Raw genomic sequence first — 21,678 nt, forward strand, 5'->3', positions numbered from 1 at the left:
GCAGTGTGGCTGCAGGATTTTGAAAATAAAAACCATTTCATAATGAAAGAAGAGAAGCTTTTAAACTTAACAGAGTGCTGTAAGCACCCAGAGCACACTGTAAGCTACATTCCTCCAGCAGTGACCACGTGGGTGCTCACTGTACTCCCTCCAGCTGTTCAGGCACAGGAAGGGTGCTGCTGCTCCATCTCCATCCACAACCACCACCCCGAGAGCTAGCACCAAACACCACACTGGGGAGCAGCAGTGATCAGAGCAGGTTCCCTAAAAATGCCTGGTTTTGTTTTTAAAAGTACATCTCATCAACAAATGGCAGACATGAGATTGTTTCAAGTATATCTGAACTAAAACTGCCCCCAAAGCTGGAGGTGCAGTGTCCACATCTCTAGTGTTCTGAGAGAGCACAAGCCAACGTGCGGAGAGGATACCACAGGCCTGTTTAGTTCAGAACACTCTCAGCACAGCCACAAGCTCACCTGCGCAGCAAGGTCGGGGTTCTGGCTCAGGGACTGCAGCATGCTCCTCATGTATGGGGCGGACAGCATGTTCTGCATGAGCTGTGGGTTCTCAGTTATCTGCTGCAGCAGGCTCTGCATTCCGGGGGTGTTGAACATACTAGCTAAAAATTTATTTAAAAACAAAACAAAAAAAACAAACAAACAAACAGATTAAGACACACATTTATGTTTTAAGACACAGTATATATTGTGACTTTACATCCCCTTCTCCACACTTAGTGTTCATAGCTAAATAAAGTTGCTAACCAGTACTAGTTACTAAGCTCTATTTTCAGATCAACCTTTACTGTACTTGGTTATGGCTCCAAGGCACAAGAATTCTGACAGTGACACTTCAGAGGCCCAAAAAGAGCAAGTTGGCTTACTTCAATAAAGAGAGAAGAGTTCTGACACAGTACTGGGGGGGAAATGCCAGTGTAATGTTAACCAACTATTTAATTCTTCATTTCATTCTGGATTCTGAACTAGTGCCCCTTTATCACTTAAGCGTCTCCATTCATCTTTCTAATTTGCTGTGAGTCCCGTGTTTGTGATGTTCCTATATTTTGAAGTTTCAAGTTAGCTTTTCCACACTCTAAAGTTTAAAAATATCTTAAGACAATTTGGCAAGCTTCAGCCTACAAAAGCAATCTGGCTCTCACAATTTGTTTTTATATAGCCCAAAAGTGAATATTGTTTTTACAGTTAAGAGAAAACTCTCTACAAATAAATATTTATAGTAACTGGAGACTACTGAAACCCAATGCCCAGGGACATGAGTATTGCTTTGCTGATCCCACTGCTGGGCGCTTTCCTATCAGATAGGCACAGGAGCTCTGAACCCAGCACCAAGGGAGCCACCCTGCTTCCTTCATACGGCTTTGCTGTCACTCCAGCATCTTGGTTTTTTTAATTACAAGTGCAAATTAATCATGTAAGAAGTAAAATAAGAGAAGCAAACTGTTAATACTGTGGGGTCAAGGCACAGCAGACCGTGAATTACCTTACCAAATGAAATGCCAAACCCTGGTACATATCAAAGACTACAAGACGCATAAACACTGCTGACTGGACATTCATTACAACATCCAACCAGGCACACAGCACTCAGAAGGCTGAGGCAGAATGCCAAGTTGCAAGCTAGTCTGGGGTTCAAAATGAAACCCTGTCTCAAAAAAAATGGAGCAGGACCAAGATGATGGCTCACAGTAGTTGGTTGCTATTCCAGAGGACTCAGGTTCAAGTCCCAGGACCCACATGACAACTCACAACCACCTATTAACGCCAGTGCTAGATGCAAATCCCTTTTCAGGCCTCCTCAGGCACTGCAATGCACACAGTTCAGACACACATGGCAGGCAAATACCCACACGGATATTGAAGAGGCATATGTGGAGAACAGATGTTTTTCTTAGAATTAAGAACAGTGGGGCCGGGCGTGGTGGCGCACGCCTTTAATCCCAGCACTCGGGAGGCAGAGGCAGGCGGATTTCTGAGTTCGAGGCCAGCCTGGTCTACAAAGTGAGCTCCAGGACAGCCAGGGCTATACAGAGAAACCCTGTCTCGAAAAAACCAAACAAACAAACAAACAAACAAACAAAAAAAAACAAACAAAAAACAGTGGGCATAGCACCAATAATAAAACTAAAAAACAATCTAAACACTTGATTCTGACTAGTTACTTCTTGATTTCTTTTTTTTTTTTTTAATTTATTTTATTTACATGAGTACACTGTACCCATCATGTGGTTGCTGGAAATTGAACTCAGGACCTCTGCTTACTCCAGCCCCACTCACTCTGGCCCAAAGATTTATTTATTATCATATCTTAAGTACACTGTAGCTGTTTTCAGACACACACAAGAAGAGGGCGTCAGATGGTTGCTGAGATTTGAACTAAGAACCTTTGGAAGATCAATCAGTATTCTTAACCGCCGAGCCATCTCTCCAGCTCTACTTCTTGATTCTTAAATGTTAAAAGATGTTGCTGACAGAGTCCTGTTCTAGATTGTAAGGGAATCACAAAGTTTGAACGGACAAACAAATGTAACTTCTGGGCTGGAGACTGCTCAGGGTTAAGAGTACTTGCTATTGCTCCTGCAGATATCCCAGATTCCATCCCTAACACTCCCATGGAGGCTCACAACCATCCCAGGGCATCCACACACACAGGTACACACAGTATACATATATGTGTACACATAAAGTAAAATCTTAAAAACAAAAACCATCTCAGTTTTTCACAGAACCACTCTATTTTGAGTCAAGGTCTCTGTGCAGTCTTGGCTGTCATGGAACCCACGATGTAAGACAGACTGACTTCAAACTCTAGAGTTCTCCTGAGGGCTGGATTAAGGGTATGTGGCACCACCAGCTGGCAAGACTATTTTCAAGGAAGGCTGCTGAGGATCTAGTGTTGACCCAGTTGGAGCTGCAGTGCGTCTTGACTCCTGTGCAAAACCCTAAAACAGTACTGTACTGTTTACACGAGATCTGCCAATCCGGCTTTAAGATCCCTCCGTTTCCAGAGCCAATGTGTGCAGGCCCAAGTATTATGGCGTGCATGCTTGCACTGGAAAAATAAGTCTTTTTGCTATTTAACTTCTTTTGATGGACATTCTCAACATTAGGTGTTAAAAGCATCAAGATGGTACATTAAAGACCCAACTTAAAAGTTGCAAAGTTGTCACTGTAGATAACACACTATTACAAAAACAAAGCCAACAGCCTCCTAGTGAGGCCATCTGATTAAAGCTGTTGCCCTGAGCCATTAAAGTGAGAACACTTCATCTTCCTCCAAAGGTAAGAAGCAAGTAAGAGCACAGAGCAGTTTCTTCATTTAAAGATGATGTGACTCCAATGTTTACAGACCCGTCTTGTCTTCAGAAACCTCATGACACTGTCTGGAACTAGATTCTGCATCCAGGATATCATTTCATATCATTATACTCCTCTGCCAAAATACAAGAATCCTTTCTTTACTACAGGTTTTCCCTTCGTAATAAAGGACTTTTCCTTCATGATTCAATTCCTCCTTATTTATATGCCAAGTGCTGGCAGTTGGTAGGGTATGTAGGCACCCCTAGAAGCCCACATACATGAGCGAGAGAGGTGCTTGGTCCCTGGCACACAGCCCTTTGAAAAGTGTTGGGACCATCAAACAGATGGAGCTTCACAAAAGGAGAATTAAGTCGTCACCAGGCCCCAGGAGAAAGCACAGGCACCGAACTATCAGTCCTCTCAATAGCTAAGAAAAGGTGTCTGCGGGGGCTGGAGACACAGCTCAACAGTCAGAGCGCTTCTGTGCTTTCAGGAACAGTTTGGTTCTCAGCACCTAAGTCGGGCAGCCTGCAGCTCCAGACGATCTAACGGGCTCTGTGGCCACATGGCCACACAGCACACATCTGTGAATACTCATGGATAGAGAGATAAATTTTAAAGGTATTTTTAAAAGGTAGCTATAGTGACTAGTCTAATAAAAGTAACCTCCATACCCAGTCTGCTATAAGAAATTAGCAGGCTTTTAAGTCACCTTAGAACCAGCTTGGGCCTTACCTCCTGTGTCTCTAGATATGCAGTAATTGTAGAAGAGAATTCTAGAAACACCCCATGAGAAGATGGTGAGATAGGTAGCAAGGCTCTTTTGAGGTTCATTAAGGTGAAGTTGTCCCTTTTATGTGTAAAACATGTCTGTTCTTCTTTCATTTCCCACCTCACCGAAGTCTCTCTGTTTAGTCCTGGCTGTCCTGAAACTCTGTAGATCAGGCCACCCTTGCTCTACCCCTTGACTCTCAAATGCTGGCCTTCACCAAACCTGGCCTTCTTTAACTCTTTGAAATCTACTGTCACATGATATTTGGTTAAAGGAATAGAATCTGAGTTGTACTTCCAGCCCTGGGAGGAAACAGGATATCAATCACCATGTAGCAGTAACCTTCTAGATGTAGAATTATTACATATTTATATATAACAAGTATGCATTATATATAATAAATATATTATCTTAAGAGTTAATTCAAGTGAGGGGCTGGAGAGATAGCTCAGTGGTTAAGAGCATTGTCTGCTTTTTCAGAGGTCCTTAGTTCCACTCCTGGCACATGGTGGTTCACCACCATCTACTTGTGATCTGATGCCCTCTTCTGTCATGGAGGTATACATGCAGATAGAGCCCTCATATATCTAAATAAATAAAAATAATTTAAAAAAAAGTTAATCAAGTGATTCTGCCAGTAACATGAACAACAGAATACCCACCACCAGCAAAGACTTATATCCTAGAGGCTTTAGAAATAACACCATCTCCACAAACATATAGTTCAACAAAAATGGTCCCTTAGCCACTGTTTACAGTCATCTCTTAAGGATGTTTCATCTTCTATACCACTGTCTGAATTCATTCTATGGAAACCAAGGACAGGAAGTCAGGGGGGCAGGGGTAACGTTCCCAGTAATAACACAAACCCCAGGGGCTTCACATACACAGACCTTGAAGCCCACTGAGACTTACTAGAGAGAGAGAGAGAGAGAGAGAGAGAGAGAATGGTATACTACATGCTACCAGGCTCTGTATGAACCAGTGAGACATGTGTTAAAAAGAAATGCTAGATTTTATGCTAAAGAATGATAAAAGGGGGAAGCATCAGAAACTCCCAGAGGTGAAAGTGTCCTTGTCAGCCAGAGGAAGGCAGCAGAGGTCACAGCCAGGGGCTGGAGAAGCCCTGGAGGCTTTGAGCTGACGTGAGCTGATTAATGGGCATCTTGGTGCTCAGGTCAATAATGCTCCAAGAAATGTACACAGGAGGAGACTTGCGCATGAGGTTTCAGGAGAACACGGACACAAGGGAAACCAGGCTGCAGGCCTTTCCTTCATGGCAAAGGATCTGGCTGCACTCTGCCTTGTCCTGGAGAATTGAGTGAATTGATATCTTGAGATTCAGCCTTGGCCAGAAAATAGTGAAGTTCACAGTTACAAAGAAGCAATTGCCATTGTTAAAGAAATCAGATTAGGGCTTTGTAATGTGGGGCCCTGAGGGAAGACCCCACACATCTAAAGGTCACCATAGCAAAATCCAAATGTATTTAAAAACAGAAGGCTAACTACATCACAGACCCTCACATGAAGCTCACTGTAGCCATGTCCAAGAAAACCAGGCTACATATCATGTCAGCAGAATTTGGCATTTTCCTCCTCATGGTACCGGTTTGAAGGCATGAAACTGGATCAAGGTTTGAGAGGGGGCGGGGGGAGAGAAGAGAAAAGAGGAGAGGAAAGGAGAGGAGAAAAGAGGAGGGGAGGGAGCCAAGGCTAGCCCCTGAGAGGAGGCTTTGAGAGAGCACCTTGAGGGGTCAAGGTGAAGCCAAATTGGTGAGGAGACCTCAGATACCAGGCTGCCCACCAGGGGGCGCTGTGAAGACAGGAACTGATCTGAGAGAGTTATGTATGTATGTATGCTGCAGGTGGCAGAGCTCACAGAAGCAAAGAAGCCAAGTGATTATGTCACAATCCACCCCTCAAAGGCAAACATGAGCCTGCAGAATTTGGTGTCTGCAACCTGAACAAAAATTAATTCAAAATGATCGAGACCTTTATGTTTAACCCGATACCTTTAAGTTGCTAAGAAAACCACTTTAAGACATAGGCACGCACAGGCATGGATTTCTTAGCAGGATTTCAGCAGCACAGGGAATAATCACAAGCGCTGGCAAGGAAACAACATGAGATTTAAGACAATTCTGCTCAGCAAAGGAAACACCACAGACAGTGTGTGTGTGAAAAGAAATGCAAAATTAAACAACAAACCTCAAATCATCCACTCGGTCTGTCCAATAATAAACTGGGTAGACAATCCTCAAATGACATACAAGTACTTGAAAATGTTCAGCATTGGGCTGGAGAGATGGCTCAGCGGTTAAGAGCACTGACTACTCTTCCAGAGGTCCTGAATTCAAATTCCAGCAACCACATGGTGGCTCACAACCATCTGCAATGGGATGTGACACCCTCTTCTGGTATGGCTGAAGACAACTACAGTGTACTTAGATATAATAATAAATAAATCTTTGGGCCAGAGTAAGTGGAGCCAGAACAAGCAGAGGTCCTGAGTTCAATTTCCAGCAGCCACATGACGGCTCACAACCATCTGTACAGCTACAGTGCACTCATATACATAAAATAAATAAATAAACCTTTAAGAAAAAAAAGGTCAGCATCCTTTGGTATCAGAGAAATGCAAACTAAGACTGCTTTGAGATTACAGCTTGCTGCAGCTAGAATGCTTGAGAAAAACACTGGCGAGGACATATGCAAGAACTGTACTTAGTCACTGCACGAGGGAGCATAGACTTGTGTGGCTACTATGGAAACCAGTAGGGAGCACCTGAAACATAAAGAAATGAACATAAAACGGTCACATGATCCAGCCGCCCACTCCTGGGTAAGTAATGCTGTCGTGCTTTCACAACAGCCAGGCTCTGGAGCCAGGCTACACATCCCCCAGCAGACAGGCTGACACAGAACTCTCAGCCTGCCTTCTTTATCCATTGCCCAATCACAGGTTCTTTCCTTATCTTATGCCTGCCCTCACCTGCATAAAGACAGCAATTCACAAACAGGCCTAAGATTTGGTTCAAAAAGCCAGAGCAAAACTCAAGAGAACAAAATAAATCATATTCAGCAACAACCAGGATCCCACCAACAGCAATTACCTAAGGGTGACATCAAGACCAATCCTTCTGAAAAACATGGACATGCCCATATCTCTGACTATGCCTTCGTTCACACACATCACAAGCACCCCCATTCCACCTCAGCAGACAGCACAATTCCAAGTCCATTCTGGCCTCTGCTAAAACCCAACATAGCGCTTTCATCTTATCTGAAAAGAATCTCAATTTTGTTATCCACACTTTATTACCAGTTTCTATGGCTCTACATCTACAAAGTACAGAGACTAGATTTAAAAAAAAAAGCCACACATAAGTAGAAAGAAATACTTTTCAGCAACTCAGAGATATACACAGAATAAATTAATTTCAAAACTAGTGCAGACAGACACAAAATTACACCATGTAATCTATTTCTACAAATTTCTAGAGCTAAAGATCGTTTATTGACTGAGACAAAGAACAAACGAAGCAAGAGATACATGTTTGAATTCGTATGTCAGCAACTCAGGTGTTAGATATCTAAATATGAACGTCTTCATGTTCTCCTGTGCGTGTCTAACAATGGCAGTATAACCATGGTACTAATGAGGACCTTTTACTTCATCACTAAGTGGACACATGGCTTATCTGCCTATTTTCAGGCACTCTGCCATCATTTCATACATCCTGGGTCATTAATTTTGACTCCCCCAATATACTAGTTACTTTTATGTAACTGTGACAAAACAGTAGATATGATTTTTCTTTTTCTAAAAGAATTATGTATTTCATGTATATAAGTACACTATAGCTGTCTTCAGACACACCAGAAGAGGGCACCAGATTCCATTACAGTTGGTTGTGAGCCACCTTGTGGTTGCTGGGAATTGAACTCAGGACCTCTAGAAGAACAGTCAGTGTTCTTAACTGCTGAGCCATCTCTCCAGGCCACACCCCTCCCCAACCTTTTTTGAGACTGGGTTTTTCCGTGTGTAGCTTTGGTTGGTCTTGAACTCACTCTGTAGACCAGGCTGGCCTTGAACTCAGAGATCCTTCTACCTCTGCCTCCCGAGCTGGGATTTCTAAGAGGAATTTATTACGGCTCATGATTCTAGAGAAATCAGTCCACAACAGCAGGGAAATCTTGGCAAAGAATGACAGTTCACATTATGGCAACCAAGAAAGGAGCAAGGGCAGAGATACATGCAAGGACCCACCCACCTGTCTAGTGACCTGCCTACCTCCTAAGTTTTCAAAACCTTCCTTCAAGGTGACAACAGTTGAGGCTTTAACACATAAATCTGGAAGGGGCACTTCATTCCAAACCAAAATACCCAGTATATGTTCTTTGAATAGCAACCATTTTGTCATCTTAAAATATGTTATTTCCCCTTTTCACATTTTCCCAGGAATGAGCTCTGGAGATGTTCTGTATAGCATGGCAACTACATTTGATCATGTCACAATGAATACACAGATCAAGGCATGTTGTGGGTGTAGAGACAGTAGCAGTTGAGAGAGAGAGAGAGAGAGAGAGAGAGAGAGAGAGAGAGAGAGCGCTTACTGCTCTCACAGAGAACCTGGTTCAACCCCTATCACCCGAGTGATGGCTCATAACATGTACAACTTCAGTTCTAAGGCATCTGACACCTCTTTCTGATTTCCAGGGGGCTCCTGTACACATATGGCGCGCGCGCGCGCACACACACACACACACACACACACACACACAGAGTTAAATAAATAAATAAATATTAATCCTACCCCTCAAACAATCCTAAAAGTCTGCAACAAAGAGTCTTCATTAAAGGGATGCACACAGATACATAAATAGTTTCAGCACCAGTCTTGTAATCAATGCGAGGCACACATACCTCCTGCGCCAGGCACCAAGCTTGGGCCCGAGGTGCTCTGTCCAGCAGGGGTACTGGTGGCAGTGCCACCAGAGGTGCTCATGGTGTTAGTGGTGCTGCCAGTGGTACCGGAGGCTGGTGAGCTCTGGGAAGTCTGCGGAGCCCACGGGTTGGGGAGCGGATCCCTATTTTCTGTTCGAGAAGGCTGAGTCCCTTCTGCTGAGGACGAACTGCTCACTAAGGACGCAAATGGATTACCACCAAACTGTAATAAAAAGAAAAAAAATCAATTACAGAATGATTTTTTTCAGTACAGCCACATTCTGCACATAGCAGTACCCTTAGTCACAGACTGAGCCTGGGCACGAGTGCTCACCTGTTCTTGAGCAGCATTCAGCATAGGCTCCTGGATATCGGTGTACATGCGCCGTAAGGCATTATAGCCCCCAGGAATACTTTCTAGGTTGCTCAAGGCTCGGTCCTGGTTTCTCATCATTTCCTGCATCATCGCTGGATTTCTCGCAAGTTCCAGTGTCTAAGAAAGAAATCTCCAGTTTAAAAGAAAGCACTGAACTATTCAAGGAACTCCTTCTGCATTCAGCTAATGCCTGTGGGAGGCACGTGTGCTAAGTTCCAGGCAGACACACTGAACTTTAAACAGCTGTTTTTTTTAATCAGGACTCCGACTGCGCAGTGCTGCCTGCCTTGGCCTGATCTCATCTGCTCAGTTCTGGGAAACACTAGTTCTATTTTAAAGGGTGAGGTATCATCCAATTCTAGAGCCAAAAAGGCTAATTAAGAGTTTTAAACCTATTCTGCTATATTTAAATTAGTAAAGTACTTAAGATTCCTGGTGTATTTCATCTCTAAACACAAAATATATTCATAGGCTATCACAAACAGGCCATCTCCAAAAATGGACTTAAACCTACACTGCCCACCCCCCATCCCCACCTCCCCTCACAATTTTTGAGGCAGGATTTCTCTTACATAGTCCTTGCTGTTCTAGAACTCACAATGTAGACCAGGCTGACCTTAATCAAGCCCAAGAGATCTCCTGCCTCTGCCTGCCAGGTACTGGGATCAAAGCTGTGTACCATAAAGCTGTGTGCCACCAACCCAATCTAATGTTTTCACTGAAATTTTTTTTCATACAATATATTTCGATGGGTTTTTCCCGCCTAAAAATGGTTTTCTGTTTTATTTGAAACGTGTAAGGAGCAAGGTGCTGACATCACCTCTCCACCCTGCATTCCAGGACCCCCACCACCTCCACCACCAAAGGAGAAACCGGCACAAAAAGCCTGTCTCTAAGGAGAGTTTGTAAAGAATTTTCATGCATAGCAGAAAACTCAGAGCTCAAACAAACAAAATTAATATTGTTTTGCTGAGTTTCCCTAAATAATGGTTGGGATTCTCTCTAACTTTATAAAAAATACACAAGGCAATCTCTGGCAATAACATTTTATATTTACATACATACACACACACACACACACACACATAAACACCCTTTAGTTTAAGTAAAAAAAGAACTACTTTTCTACATACTTGTCTCATTATATCTGGATTATTAAGCATATGACTAATCTCTGGATTTCTCTGTATCAACTGTTGCATCTGTGGATTGGCCATAATCAATTGCCGCATCAGGTCAGGATTTGAGAGCATGCTCTGGACAAAGGGATTTTCCATGATCTGGACCATCATTTCAGGGTTAGACAAAAGTTGCCGCTGCATTTGGCTCTGGAGTTCAGAGAAGTTGGTGGTGTTTAAACCCAAGCTGCTAAGACCTGCAAGTCCTCCAAGTCCGCCTTAGAAGAGGAAAAAACAAAAAATGAAAATCAGAAGTCAGTGCTAAAATATGAAGTCATTAACTCTATATTTTAAAAACCATTAAAAACAAAACAATTCCTATTATTCATTTATAAAGTTATACTTATTCATTATAAGTTATTCATTATTTATTATACTATTCAGCTTTAATTCCTATGCTACGGCTTAGGTATGAAGTGTACCCAAAAGCCTTCATCAGCTGGTGACACTGATGAAGGTTATCATGGTGCTAATGAGCCAGTAGCTCAATGGGCTATTCGGTGCAGTACATTTGAAGAGACTTCCTGATGCTAAGATAGGGGACTTTTATATGTGTATTAAGAAGACATACTTGTACTCTCATACTGGACAAAGAAATCTGCATGTACACCCTACTAATAGCCTACAGCACACACTACTGATTGTTTGTTCAGAGTTAACCTCAACCACAGAAGACCAGAGCTCTTGTTAATATAACCCTGATACCAGCAGACACTAATTATTCTGTTTCAAGAACTGTTTGAAACCAGGACTAGGAGATGAATGAAAGGAATAACAAGACATAGTCATTTGGCCCACTCTCAATTGCTGACTATCTGACCAGAGGCAAATCTGAGCTCTGAAAGGATCAACCACCTTGTTTCTTTCTTCTTTTTTTTTTTTTATTACGTATTTTCTTCAGTTACATTTCCAATGCTATCCCAAAAGTCCCCCACACCACCCCCCACTCCCCTACCCACCCACTCCCCCTTTTTGGCCCTGGCGTTCCCCTGTACTGGGGCATATAAAGTTTGCCTGACCAATGGGCCTCTCTTTCCAGTGATGGCCGACTAGGCCATCTTTTGATACATATGCAGCTAGAGTCAAGAGCTCCGGGGTACTGGTTAGTTCATAATGTTGTTCCACCGATAGGGTTGCAGATCTCTTTAGCTCCTTGGATACTTTCTCTAGCTCCTCCATTGGGGTCCCTGTGATCCATCCAATAGCTGACTGTGAGCATCCACTTCTGTGTTTGCTAGGCCCCGGCCTAGTCTCAACCACCTTGTTTCTGTTCTCTCCAACCCCATATAATTTGCTGGCTGAAGATTAGATGTAGCCCCAGATTACCAGTTCTGAAATAAAAAACAATTTATAGCTCAAACTCCCTGTTCTCATTTGCCTTTGGGGTGGCAGGCAGAAGTGAGACAGCAGCTATCCATGAGGACCAGCTCTCTGCTGCACCCTCCCTGCCACACCACAGGCCTTTACCCAGTAGTAGTCCACCAGCTGGAAACCATGTGACAAAACAAACTACCTCACTTCAACTGCTTCTTCCCAGTGTTTGTCACAGGGGACAGCCCCCAACCCCAAACACATTCTACAATCAAAATTAGCCAAATTCTCACTTTAATATTTAACAAAACCAACCAGACATATTTTAAAAATCTCTCTAGCATAATAAAACACATTCATTCCTTCTTGACCTTTCACAGGGTTCCTAAAAGCTTAGGCAGTCACTTTGAGTGCCTTTTTGTTATACACAGCAGGCCCCACAGGCCACTACACTGAGGAGGGGTAAGACTGAAAGCACCCTGGGAATGATGCAAGATGGAGCTGATTACCAAACGGCCTAGTGGACTAAAGGTGAGACTTTCAGCCCCATCCTCCAGTCATGGAAGGAGAGAAGAGCAGCAGCCAGAGGCTCATCTATGTGTGTACTGTGCACTCGCTGCACAGCAGCCATGCTCTAAAGCGTGTGTTCTGTATATTGGCATACAGTAATTGAGTCACCCCAAAGTTTTCATGGAAAGAGCAGAAGGTGTGGTTCCCAATATGTGAAAGTGAGACCTAAGGAAAACTACTAGCTACAGCCTTAAGGGCTGGTAAAGATATTTAAGCTAGTCTTCAGCCCAACCTTTGTCACCTTCACAACATTTTTCCTCACCAAAATCTCAATCTTTGCAACTGAAGAAAGGAGAGCAGTGTAGGGGAAGAGGCTCCGTGAGAGAAGTGCTTATACGACACGCAGGGGAGGAGGAAGGGTCGGCAGGGAGGAGACCAAAGTGGCTTGGGCTGAGAGAAACGATGCTTCACTGCTGACACTCAGGAAACAGTTCTTTCATGTGTGCAGGATACTTTCAAGATTTTTTTTTTTAATGATTGATTTGTTTTATGTATATGAGTATACCATTGCTCTTTTCAGACACACCAGAAGAGTGTATCAGACCCTATTGCAGATGGTTGTGAGCCACCATGTGGTTGCTGGGAATTGAACTCAGGACCTCTATTGAAGAGTGGTCAGTGCTCCAGTCCAAGATTTTTTTTAAGTACTAGATTTAATTATTTTTTATTTTATGACTGAGTGTTTTGCCTGCATGTTTGTTGTGGGTACCACATGCATTCCCAGTGCCCCCGGGATCACAAGACAGTGCCAGATCCCTTGGAACGTGAGTTACAGATGGTTCTGAGCCTCAGAATGGGTGCTGGCTACTGACTGAGGTCCTCTGCAAGAGCAAACAGGGAGCCATCTCTTAACCAATGAGCTGTCTCTCCAGCCCCTAGGTCAGTCCCATCCAGAGTGATGATGCCACACACCTACAACCTCCACACCAGGAGAGCCAGTGTGGGAGGAGTTCAAGGGAGCTCAGCCACATTTGCAAGATTTTCTTCAAACAAAACACAAGAGAAAACAAGAACAAACAACTAGGATAGTCACCGGGTACCTTTCTTGTATAACTGAAAAACATTATTACTGAACTCATCACAGCTCAGCATCAATTAACTATAGCCTCTGATGCAATTATGTGGTAGTCATATTATACATATACATAGGCTACATCACGTTTATTATAAAGAGGAGGCTCGCCACTTACTAAAGATAAATACAAGCTAAACAAACACACTTGTATCCCAAACCACTTTTAAAACATGATTAAAGAAGCAAACCACATAAAGTTTGTAAGATTGTTTGTCGAACACTTATGTCACTTTAGTTAAACTGCTCTTGGAGGAAGAGAACATTTTACTCCGTGTATGCACGCACACATGCACGCACAACTTACCTACGCCAAAGGAGCTGTTAGCAGCAGAACCAGACGTGGGGTTGCTATCGGGAGCTGGTGAGCTGGTCACAGTGCTTCCAGGGGCATTTGTTTGCTGAGCTGAATTATCTTGCGGCCTAGTGTAAATAATTAAATAACAATGCAGGATTCAGAACTCATTATTTTAAAAAGAATTAAAATGTCAATAACCAGAAAAAACGAAGAGTAAGCTCTTGTAAACAGAATGCCATCAATACTTTGCCTGAAATGACTGAGCATCACAAACAAATATTGAGAATACAGTAACACTTTAAGAAACTACTACTGCCTCTCTTCTCTGAATACAATATACATGAAATGTGTCACTGTTTTCAATCACAGTGATTATACAGGAAGGCCAAATAGTTATCACCTCACAGAAGGCCACCATCCACAGAGCTCAAACAAATTATTTTCTAGTTCCACAGTGTTGGGAGTTGTTTAACTTACATTCTTGAAAGTGTTAAAGGTAAAAAACTTAATACAGCAAAGGGGCTGGAGAGATGGCTCAGCAGTTAAGATCACTTGCTGCTCATCCTGAGTGTTGAGTTTCCAGCACCCACATCAGGTGGCTCACAACCACTTGTAACTACTACAGCTTCAGGAGAATCAGATGCCTTCAAAGGCTCTCATGTGCACATACCCACACACACAGACACAATGTCAAGGCATCGGCTGTGACAAAGGGGAGAGTTGCTGAGTGGGCTGGTTCTGCTATCACTCTGTAACTAGGCAAGAGTCTCACGTGTCTCCCCCTTTGGCTGCCAGGCTACTGACATAATGATCCAAGGAGCTGAACTTTCTCTGCAACTCCATGCTGGGAGAAGGAAAGGCTGGAGACAGAGACCTGGTGCCAACCACAGGGCGAGCCTGCCAGCTGGAAAGTGATTTCATCACAGCCTTTGACAACTGTGTAGGTAGGCCACCTTGTAGAAGAGACTGAAGCCAAGACAAAGGTGGGTCACTAGGCAGGGCCTTTCTTTTCCCAGGATTACTTAGTTATGTATGCCTCTCACCCTCTATTTAAGTCTAACCTTATGTCATGACTCAGAAGATTGGGGGTGGCAAGGCTGTCACTGGTCTCTATCTTGTTCTTCTCAGTGTGACATTCAGTGGATTTTTCTTCTCATCATCAGCATTAGTTGTCTGTTTCAATAAGGACAAGGAGTGGAGCCAGCTTGTTCAGTTGGCCAGGGCTCTGACACTAACTACTGGGTGCCATCTTTAAAGTTCTTTAGAGCAGCAGGCTTTATTAGAGAAGTCTCTCTCATCTGACACCAATTTGATTATGAATCTTACCACATCATTTACTGATTCAAAGGTCTGGTTTTCACTTCAACATCTCAGAAATCATAATCTACCTTACACGTGCTTCACATCCCAGCATGAACCACCACGTCCGCATATGTGTGCTCTGTGCTATACCACTCTCATGCAAGAAGCTATCAAGTACACAGGAGCACAGGAAGAACACGCTTCCTCATCAGGTCTTAGGGGAACAGCACAAAGCCTGCTAGGGTATGCATGACCGAGAAGCTGCTCCTAGAGCAGATGCTACAGCAAGCTCTTGTAAGATACTCCACTGCAATGCTTTCAACTGCAGTCTATATATAGCAAAGGAAGCGTTGGCAGAACGTAAGACCGGCGGTTCTGAGTGAGTGCACCTGTGACCCCAGTGCTCAGGAGGCCAAGGCAGGAGGAGCAAATTCATCCCTGGCCTGGACTAGACTGACCTTCTGTCTCTAAAAGAAACCCAGTGTGGCAATACAGTCACAGACTCAGGCTAACCCCTGCTAGGCAGCATGGCAAGTCAAGGCTAGCCACAAAGGTAATACTAATAAAATGCTAAGTTTAGGAGGCTCCTGTCATTTACTCCATTACGTCATCTTAGATGATTTGTATAGGGGAATGAGATTAAGAAAATTCCAAATTCAAGTAAGTCTGACCAAGTTTCTTTACTAATGATGAAACAAAAATTTAGATGGTATCCAGAACAATAATAAGTTTCTTTCAAAAATTTATCACACATTAATGATTTATACTCTGCTAACATGTTACAGAAACCATGTCTAAAACTTTCCCTAAAGAAAACAGCTAAAAAACCAAGTTGTTACCTAACTCAAAATGTTCTACATAATAACCAGCTGAATTTTGCAAAGTATTAAATGGGGGTGGGCCCAGGATCTGCACCTCAACCCTCCCCACAGAACCATTCAGATACTAGGAAGGCATGGAGTCACAATGTTGTTTTTCACCAAACAACCAAGAGATACAAAGAAAGGTGCTTTAAATACTAACAAGGAACGCTCCTTAGAGCCTGAACTGGTTATGTAAACAGACATACCTGTTCTGTGTTTTGATGACAAGGTGAACCGTAAGTCCATCATGAATCCCATGCTGACTCAGAGTATCTTGATCTTTTAAAATTTTTCCAGCAAATATCAACACAAGTTGGTCAATATGAGATTTGAAACGTTTAGAGATTTCCTCTTTGAACTAAATAAAAGAATAAATTACATATGTTTTTAATAACATCGAAGTTTGTACAGTACCACCCAGACTGATTTGTAGAAGTTCTTCCAGAGGCCCTACTAAGCATGCTGCATCTCCCCCTCAGCGTGCAACCAACCATCCCGTCTCTAACAGGAAGGACTCACTCCACATGTCAGGGCTGTGGCTCCTGCACAGATGGAGACGACGCGGTGTTTGTTTCCTTCTTTTGCCAACAGGACCCAATGGAGTAGGGGTCACAAAGGGGCTTTGCTAAGCTTATTGTAACTGTCCCCCCAATCTCCATCGTTAGCCCCCTCTCTTTTGAATTCCAGTACACACACACTGGCAAGCTCACATTCGCAGCCATTTTTACTATCCTTATCACTTCTTTCATTCAATGCCTATTGCCAAGCAGTACCACCGAAAAGCAAGAAGGAAACAGGGAAATCTTTTCCAGAGACTCAAATAAATTATAAACAGAGAAAGCACAAAGACAGTTAAAGAAGGCTTTCCAGAACTGAAAACCAAAAGAAGAAATACTAGGAAGATATCAGGAGAACCTGGAGAACTGCCTGCAGGGGAGCAGAACGGCCTGCGAATGCAGAGGAAGAACAAGACACTGCAGACACGCTTACCATCCCTTAAGTCTCTACTAACTAGCCACGTATCCAGGCTTCATTCAAATTACCTCAGAGTGGCCTGGGAACCCACAGTAACAGACTACACCAGAGCACCACAGTTGAAACCTAGAGTCTCTTCATTACAAGTCTACCTACCCACTGCCACAATGAAACATGTTACACAGACATGAATCCAATGAAAAAGGCTCAGTGTTCCAGACTGGAAATACTTCTGGAAGCCGCTAAGTTGTCTTTAACATCAGTAAGTGACCCTAATTTAAAAATATCCCAAATCTAAAACGTGTCACATTGTCACGCAAAGGTCTCAGACTCAGATCACGTGGGAGAGGGAAACTCAGCATCTGCACATCTAAGGCTCAAAACTCTCACAGGAGCCTGACGTGGTGGCGCACGCCTTTACTCCCAGCACTCGGGAGGCAGAGGCAGGCGGATTTCTGAGTTCGAGGCCAGCCTGGTCTACAAAATGAGTTCCAGGACAGCCAGGGCTACACAGAGAAACCCTGTCTCGGGAGGAAACTGTCACAGGACCATCAGGAAGAGGCCAGTCAGAGAAAACACTGCTGCATGTTATAACCAAAGCATTCTGTACATTTATATATGAACGAAACCCTCAAGGTAAGTCTCAACACTGCGTATACACCTATCATTCTGTGTGGTTGGTTGGGTTCTGAGACAGGATGTCACTCTGTAGCAGAGAGTGACCTCAAACTCCCAGTGGAGCCTCCCCAGTCCTGGCATCACAGGTTTGAGCACATCACCCAACAACATGGATTTTACAACCTACCTTCTCAACTCATGCACACAAACAAACTTTTGAAAAGGCCAAAAAGCATATACATGTAAAATGTACTAAAGTAAATATTCTGGAACTTTCACATTTGAGCCCCACCCTCCCATTTGAAACTATATGTTATATAATCTTTTTGTTGATGGTGATTTTTTTGAGAAAGGTCTCTACATAGCCCTGGCTATCCTAGATCTCATTATGTAGACCAGGCTGGACTCAATCTCACAGAAATCCACCAGCTTCTGCAGGTAATTAAACAAGTGTGCCAACAGACTTGGCTATGTGATATATAATCTTTTTACCTAGATATTTCCAGGTGACTTAAAAAAAAAACAATCTTCACAAAACACCATTTATATTCTATAGCATTCTCTATGCAAAGAGCATAACTCAACCATCTGTTAGGTAGTTCCTAATATAAGAAAATATTTTTATAAGACTTAAATTACAATGCATAAAATACAAGCATCAAGCACAGTAGTGGTGGCCACTCTTGCTGCTCTCTCTATCCACAGGAACTCTATAAGGATGAATCTTTTTTTCAAACACAGAGAAAAGGAATTGAACACTTGGCCCCAAATGGTGTTAATAATAAATTGCTGAACTGGGTTTCCAGCATAGGTCTGATTTCAAGGCCAAACCGATACAGATCATACACAAAATAAATCAAGATATATTAACTAAATGTGAAACTTTTATTATAGGTTTATTATAATCAATAAAATACATGCTGGGCAGTGGTGGCACAAGCCTTTTATCCCAGCACTTGGGAGGCAGAGGTAGGCGGATCTCTGAGTTCGAGGTCAGCCTGGTCTATAGAGTGATTTCCAGGACAGCCAGGGCTACACAGAGAAACCACGTCTCAAAAAAACCAAAACAAATAAAATAAAATAAATAAAATGCATTTAATACGTAAAATGAGAAAGTTGATCTATATCAACTGTTTTAATCTTAAACTCAGAAAGGCCCTGATCTCCCTCACATTCTGAAGTAAATAACTGGCCACCATGGCTGGGCCATTGAGATAGCTCAGTGCATAAATGGGCTTGCTGCCAAGCCCAGCAACCTGAGATCTATCCCTGGAAACTTCATGGTAGCAGGAGAGAACTAGCCTTTGACTTCCACACGTGTATTGTGGTTCATGCATGGGCGCGCACAAACACACACACAAATAAACAAGTACAGTTCTATAGCACTTTATAGTTTGAAGATTTGAAGGTAAGATGCTAGACCTAAGGCACGCTCCTACTTTTGCCTCCAAATTCCAATACAAAAGGATGTTTTTAAGCTTCACCAGGCATTGTGACACAAACCTTTAATCTCACCTCAAGGGAAGCAGGGGCATGAAGCTCTCTGTGAGTTTGAGGCCACCCTGGTCTACCCAGGAAATTCCAAAACACCCAAAGCTACACAGTAAGACTCTGTGTCTTCAAATATATATAGCTCACATGCCATATAATATGGCCACTTGAAGTGTGTAATTCAAAAGTCTTCAGTGTATTTAGAAATAGGCTGCATTGCTAAGAGTCAATTTCAGAGAACATCCTCATTCTCAAAGAGAAACCAGTAACCGCTCTCACTTTCCTGTGCGCTCATTAATTCCATCCCCATTTCCCAAAAAGCCCCACTAATTTACATTTATGCCTATAAATTTGCTTATTTGGTACCACTCATTCATAGCCTTAACCTACTCAGCCGTCTAGGGTGGTCCTTGGTACTGACTTGATAGTGTATTTTCAGGGTACTGCACACTGAAGTTCCCAGAACAACAACAACAAAACCAAACAGTGTACCTGTACTTAATGACTATGGAAACTAAGACCACTGCAGACCAGAGACAAACTGTCTTAAAGTCTTAGTCTCTTTGAGTGTCATCACTCACGTCTCACTTCTGTGTCTAACCCAGTCTCACTGAATGGAAACTCTGGGACTGCATTAGGTTACTGTTCTCCTCCAGCCCAAACCCTAAGAAGCTGCCGGGCGGTGGTGGTGTCCATCTTTAATCCCAGCAGTTGGGTTTGAGGCCAGACCAGTCTACTGAGGAACTCGAGTTCCAGGACTATACAGAGAAACCCTGGGTTTGTTTTTGTTTTTTGTTTTGTTTTGTTTTTTGAGACAGAATTTCTCTGTGTAGCCCTGGCTGTTCTGGAACTCACTCTGTAGACCAGGCTGGCCTCGAACTCAGAAATCCACCTGCCTCTGCCTCCCAAGTGCTGGGATTAAAGGTGTGTGCCCCCACACCCGGCTGAGAAACCCTGTCTTGAAATCCAAAAAGAAACAAACAAATCCAAAAAGAAACCATTATATCTAAAAAAACATCTGATACAGCAATTTCCTCTCTTCACTGTACCCACCTATCTGTGATCTCGACCAATGTAACTGACAGAACTACTTTATTTTATACTGACACATCTTGTAACTACCTCCACAGCAGACCTTGCCTTTCAAGATACCCTCAGCACATGTTCCTGGGCCATAGTCAAGTTATATTTGGTCTGTGTTCTGCATCACCATTTCTTTCTATAGCTCCCTCATCTCTACAGCATCCCTGGTGACTGCTGGCATCCATTCATCTTACTTTCCTCCTAGCTGTACCAGAGGGAAGGCTGCCAGAGCCTCACCAACACAGCTTTGACCTGTATTCTCCTGACAACACAACGGTACTGTGCACCTTTCTGCATGCTCACCACCCACCTTCCTTGTGTGTGTGAATGTGGTGGCTGCACACATGGACTAAACTCAGGTCCTCACACTTGCAAGTAAGCTTTGCCCAAGATTCCCCATTTTCTTGAAAGCTGAAAACTAGCAAAACACCCAATCTCTTATAGAGCCATTTCTCACCTCATTTCACACAGCCCTCCGAGACCAAATCTAGTAAAGGAAGCGAAGAAAAAAAAAACCAAAAAACAGGATTGCTCCTCAACAGAGGAACAGCATCAGATCTAGTCAGTGTCCCACGTGGGCTCTAGGGGGCGTGGAGGGAGGCAAGGCTAGATGGGCATGATCTAAATACATATAGAAACAAACACACATTTTCAAAGAATACAAAATATGACTTTAGAAAGCAGCATCTGTAAATGGGAGGCTGAATGAGCATGTGGGTAAGTCAAGTATCTCCTAGGTTAACTGACTGGGAACGGCCACAGGAAACGCCAGGAAGACATGTTAACAGCATCCCTCCATGGCAAAAGTCAGCAAAGAAAACAAAACAAGCCCCTTCATCTGTAAACAGAAGTGTGACTACAAACTGTACGTCAAGCACATCCTTAAACTAAGAGCCAGTAGAGGGTTCCCTCTAAAATCAGTCACAGAGCAGAGCTGTGCACTGGGGACCCCTGGTCTTCAAAGCCTGGTCAATGCAAGGAAAAGGAAAAGAAAAAGAGGGGCTGGGAACCTGCTCTCATCAGTCTCTAGCCATTGAAGTGTCCTACTGTGTGCCACTTAAAACATCTTTCAAGAAATTAGAAGATGAACAGATGAGGCAAAAAATATTTGCAAAAGGCATATTTGATAACCAGCTATTGTCCAAAGACACAAAGAAAGTAATCATAAAACTTGACAATCACAATCCAGTTTTAAAATGGGTCAAAGCAGGCACTTCACCAGAGATATACAGACAACAAATTAACATGAAAGATGCTCCCCTATCACTCCAGAGAGATGTAAGACTAAAGCAAAGAGATAAACAACACACTCTCAGAATGAGATTCAGCAACCACTCCTTTATATTTACAAGCTATTCACTTTAAAACCTTCATGTATATCTACAAAGGTTTCGCTCACAGTTGTCAATTCCTCAGTAGATAATGTGTAGTGCGCTCAGATGAGCACTGAAAAGAAGTGCACTCTAAAGTCATGAAAGGATGTGGAGGGACTTCAGATGTATAT

The 21,678-nt window shown here is 43.0% G+C and overlaps 1 protein-coding gene across 2 annotated transcripts in view; it reads right to left on the bottom strand.

Annotated features, from left to right (window-relative positions):
* The window catches only part of Ubqln1 (ubiquilin 1), a 39,498-nt gene that overhangs the window by 6,550 nt on the left and 11,270 nt on the right, over window positions 1-21,678 (bottom strand). For both annotated transcript variants that reach the window (NM_152234.2, NM_026842.4), the window contains exons 2-7: window positions 16,214-16,365; window positions 13,852-13,967; window positions 10,547-10,809; window positions 9,372-9,530; window positions 9,017-9,260; window positions 477-619 (exon numbers count right to left, since the gene is read on the bottom strand). In NM_152234.2, the coding sequence (NP_689420.1) occupies window positions 477-619; window positions 9,017-9,260; window positions 9,372-9,530; window positions 10,547-10,809; window positions 13,852-13,967; window positions 16,214-16,365 (1,077 nt within the window). The remainder of the gene's footprint in view (window positions 1-476; window positions 620-9,016; window positions 9,261-9,371; window positions 9,531-10,546; window positions 10,810-13,851; window positions 13,968-16,213; window positions 16,366-21,678) is intronic.

This window comes from Mus musculus, chromosome 13, assembly GCF_000001635.26.
Source record: "Mus musculus strain C57BL/6J chromosome 13, GRCm38.p6 C57BL/6J".
Classification (NCBI taxonomy): Eukaryota; Metazoa; Chordata; class Mammalia; order Rodentia; family Muridae; genus Mus; species Mus musculus.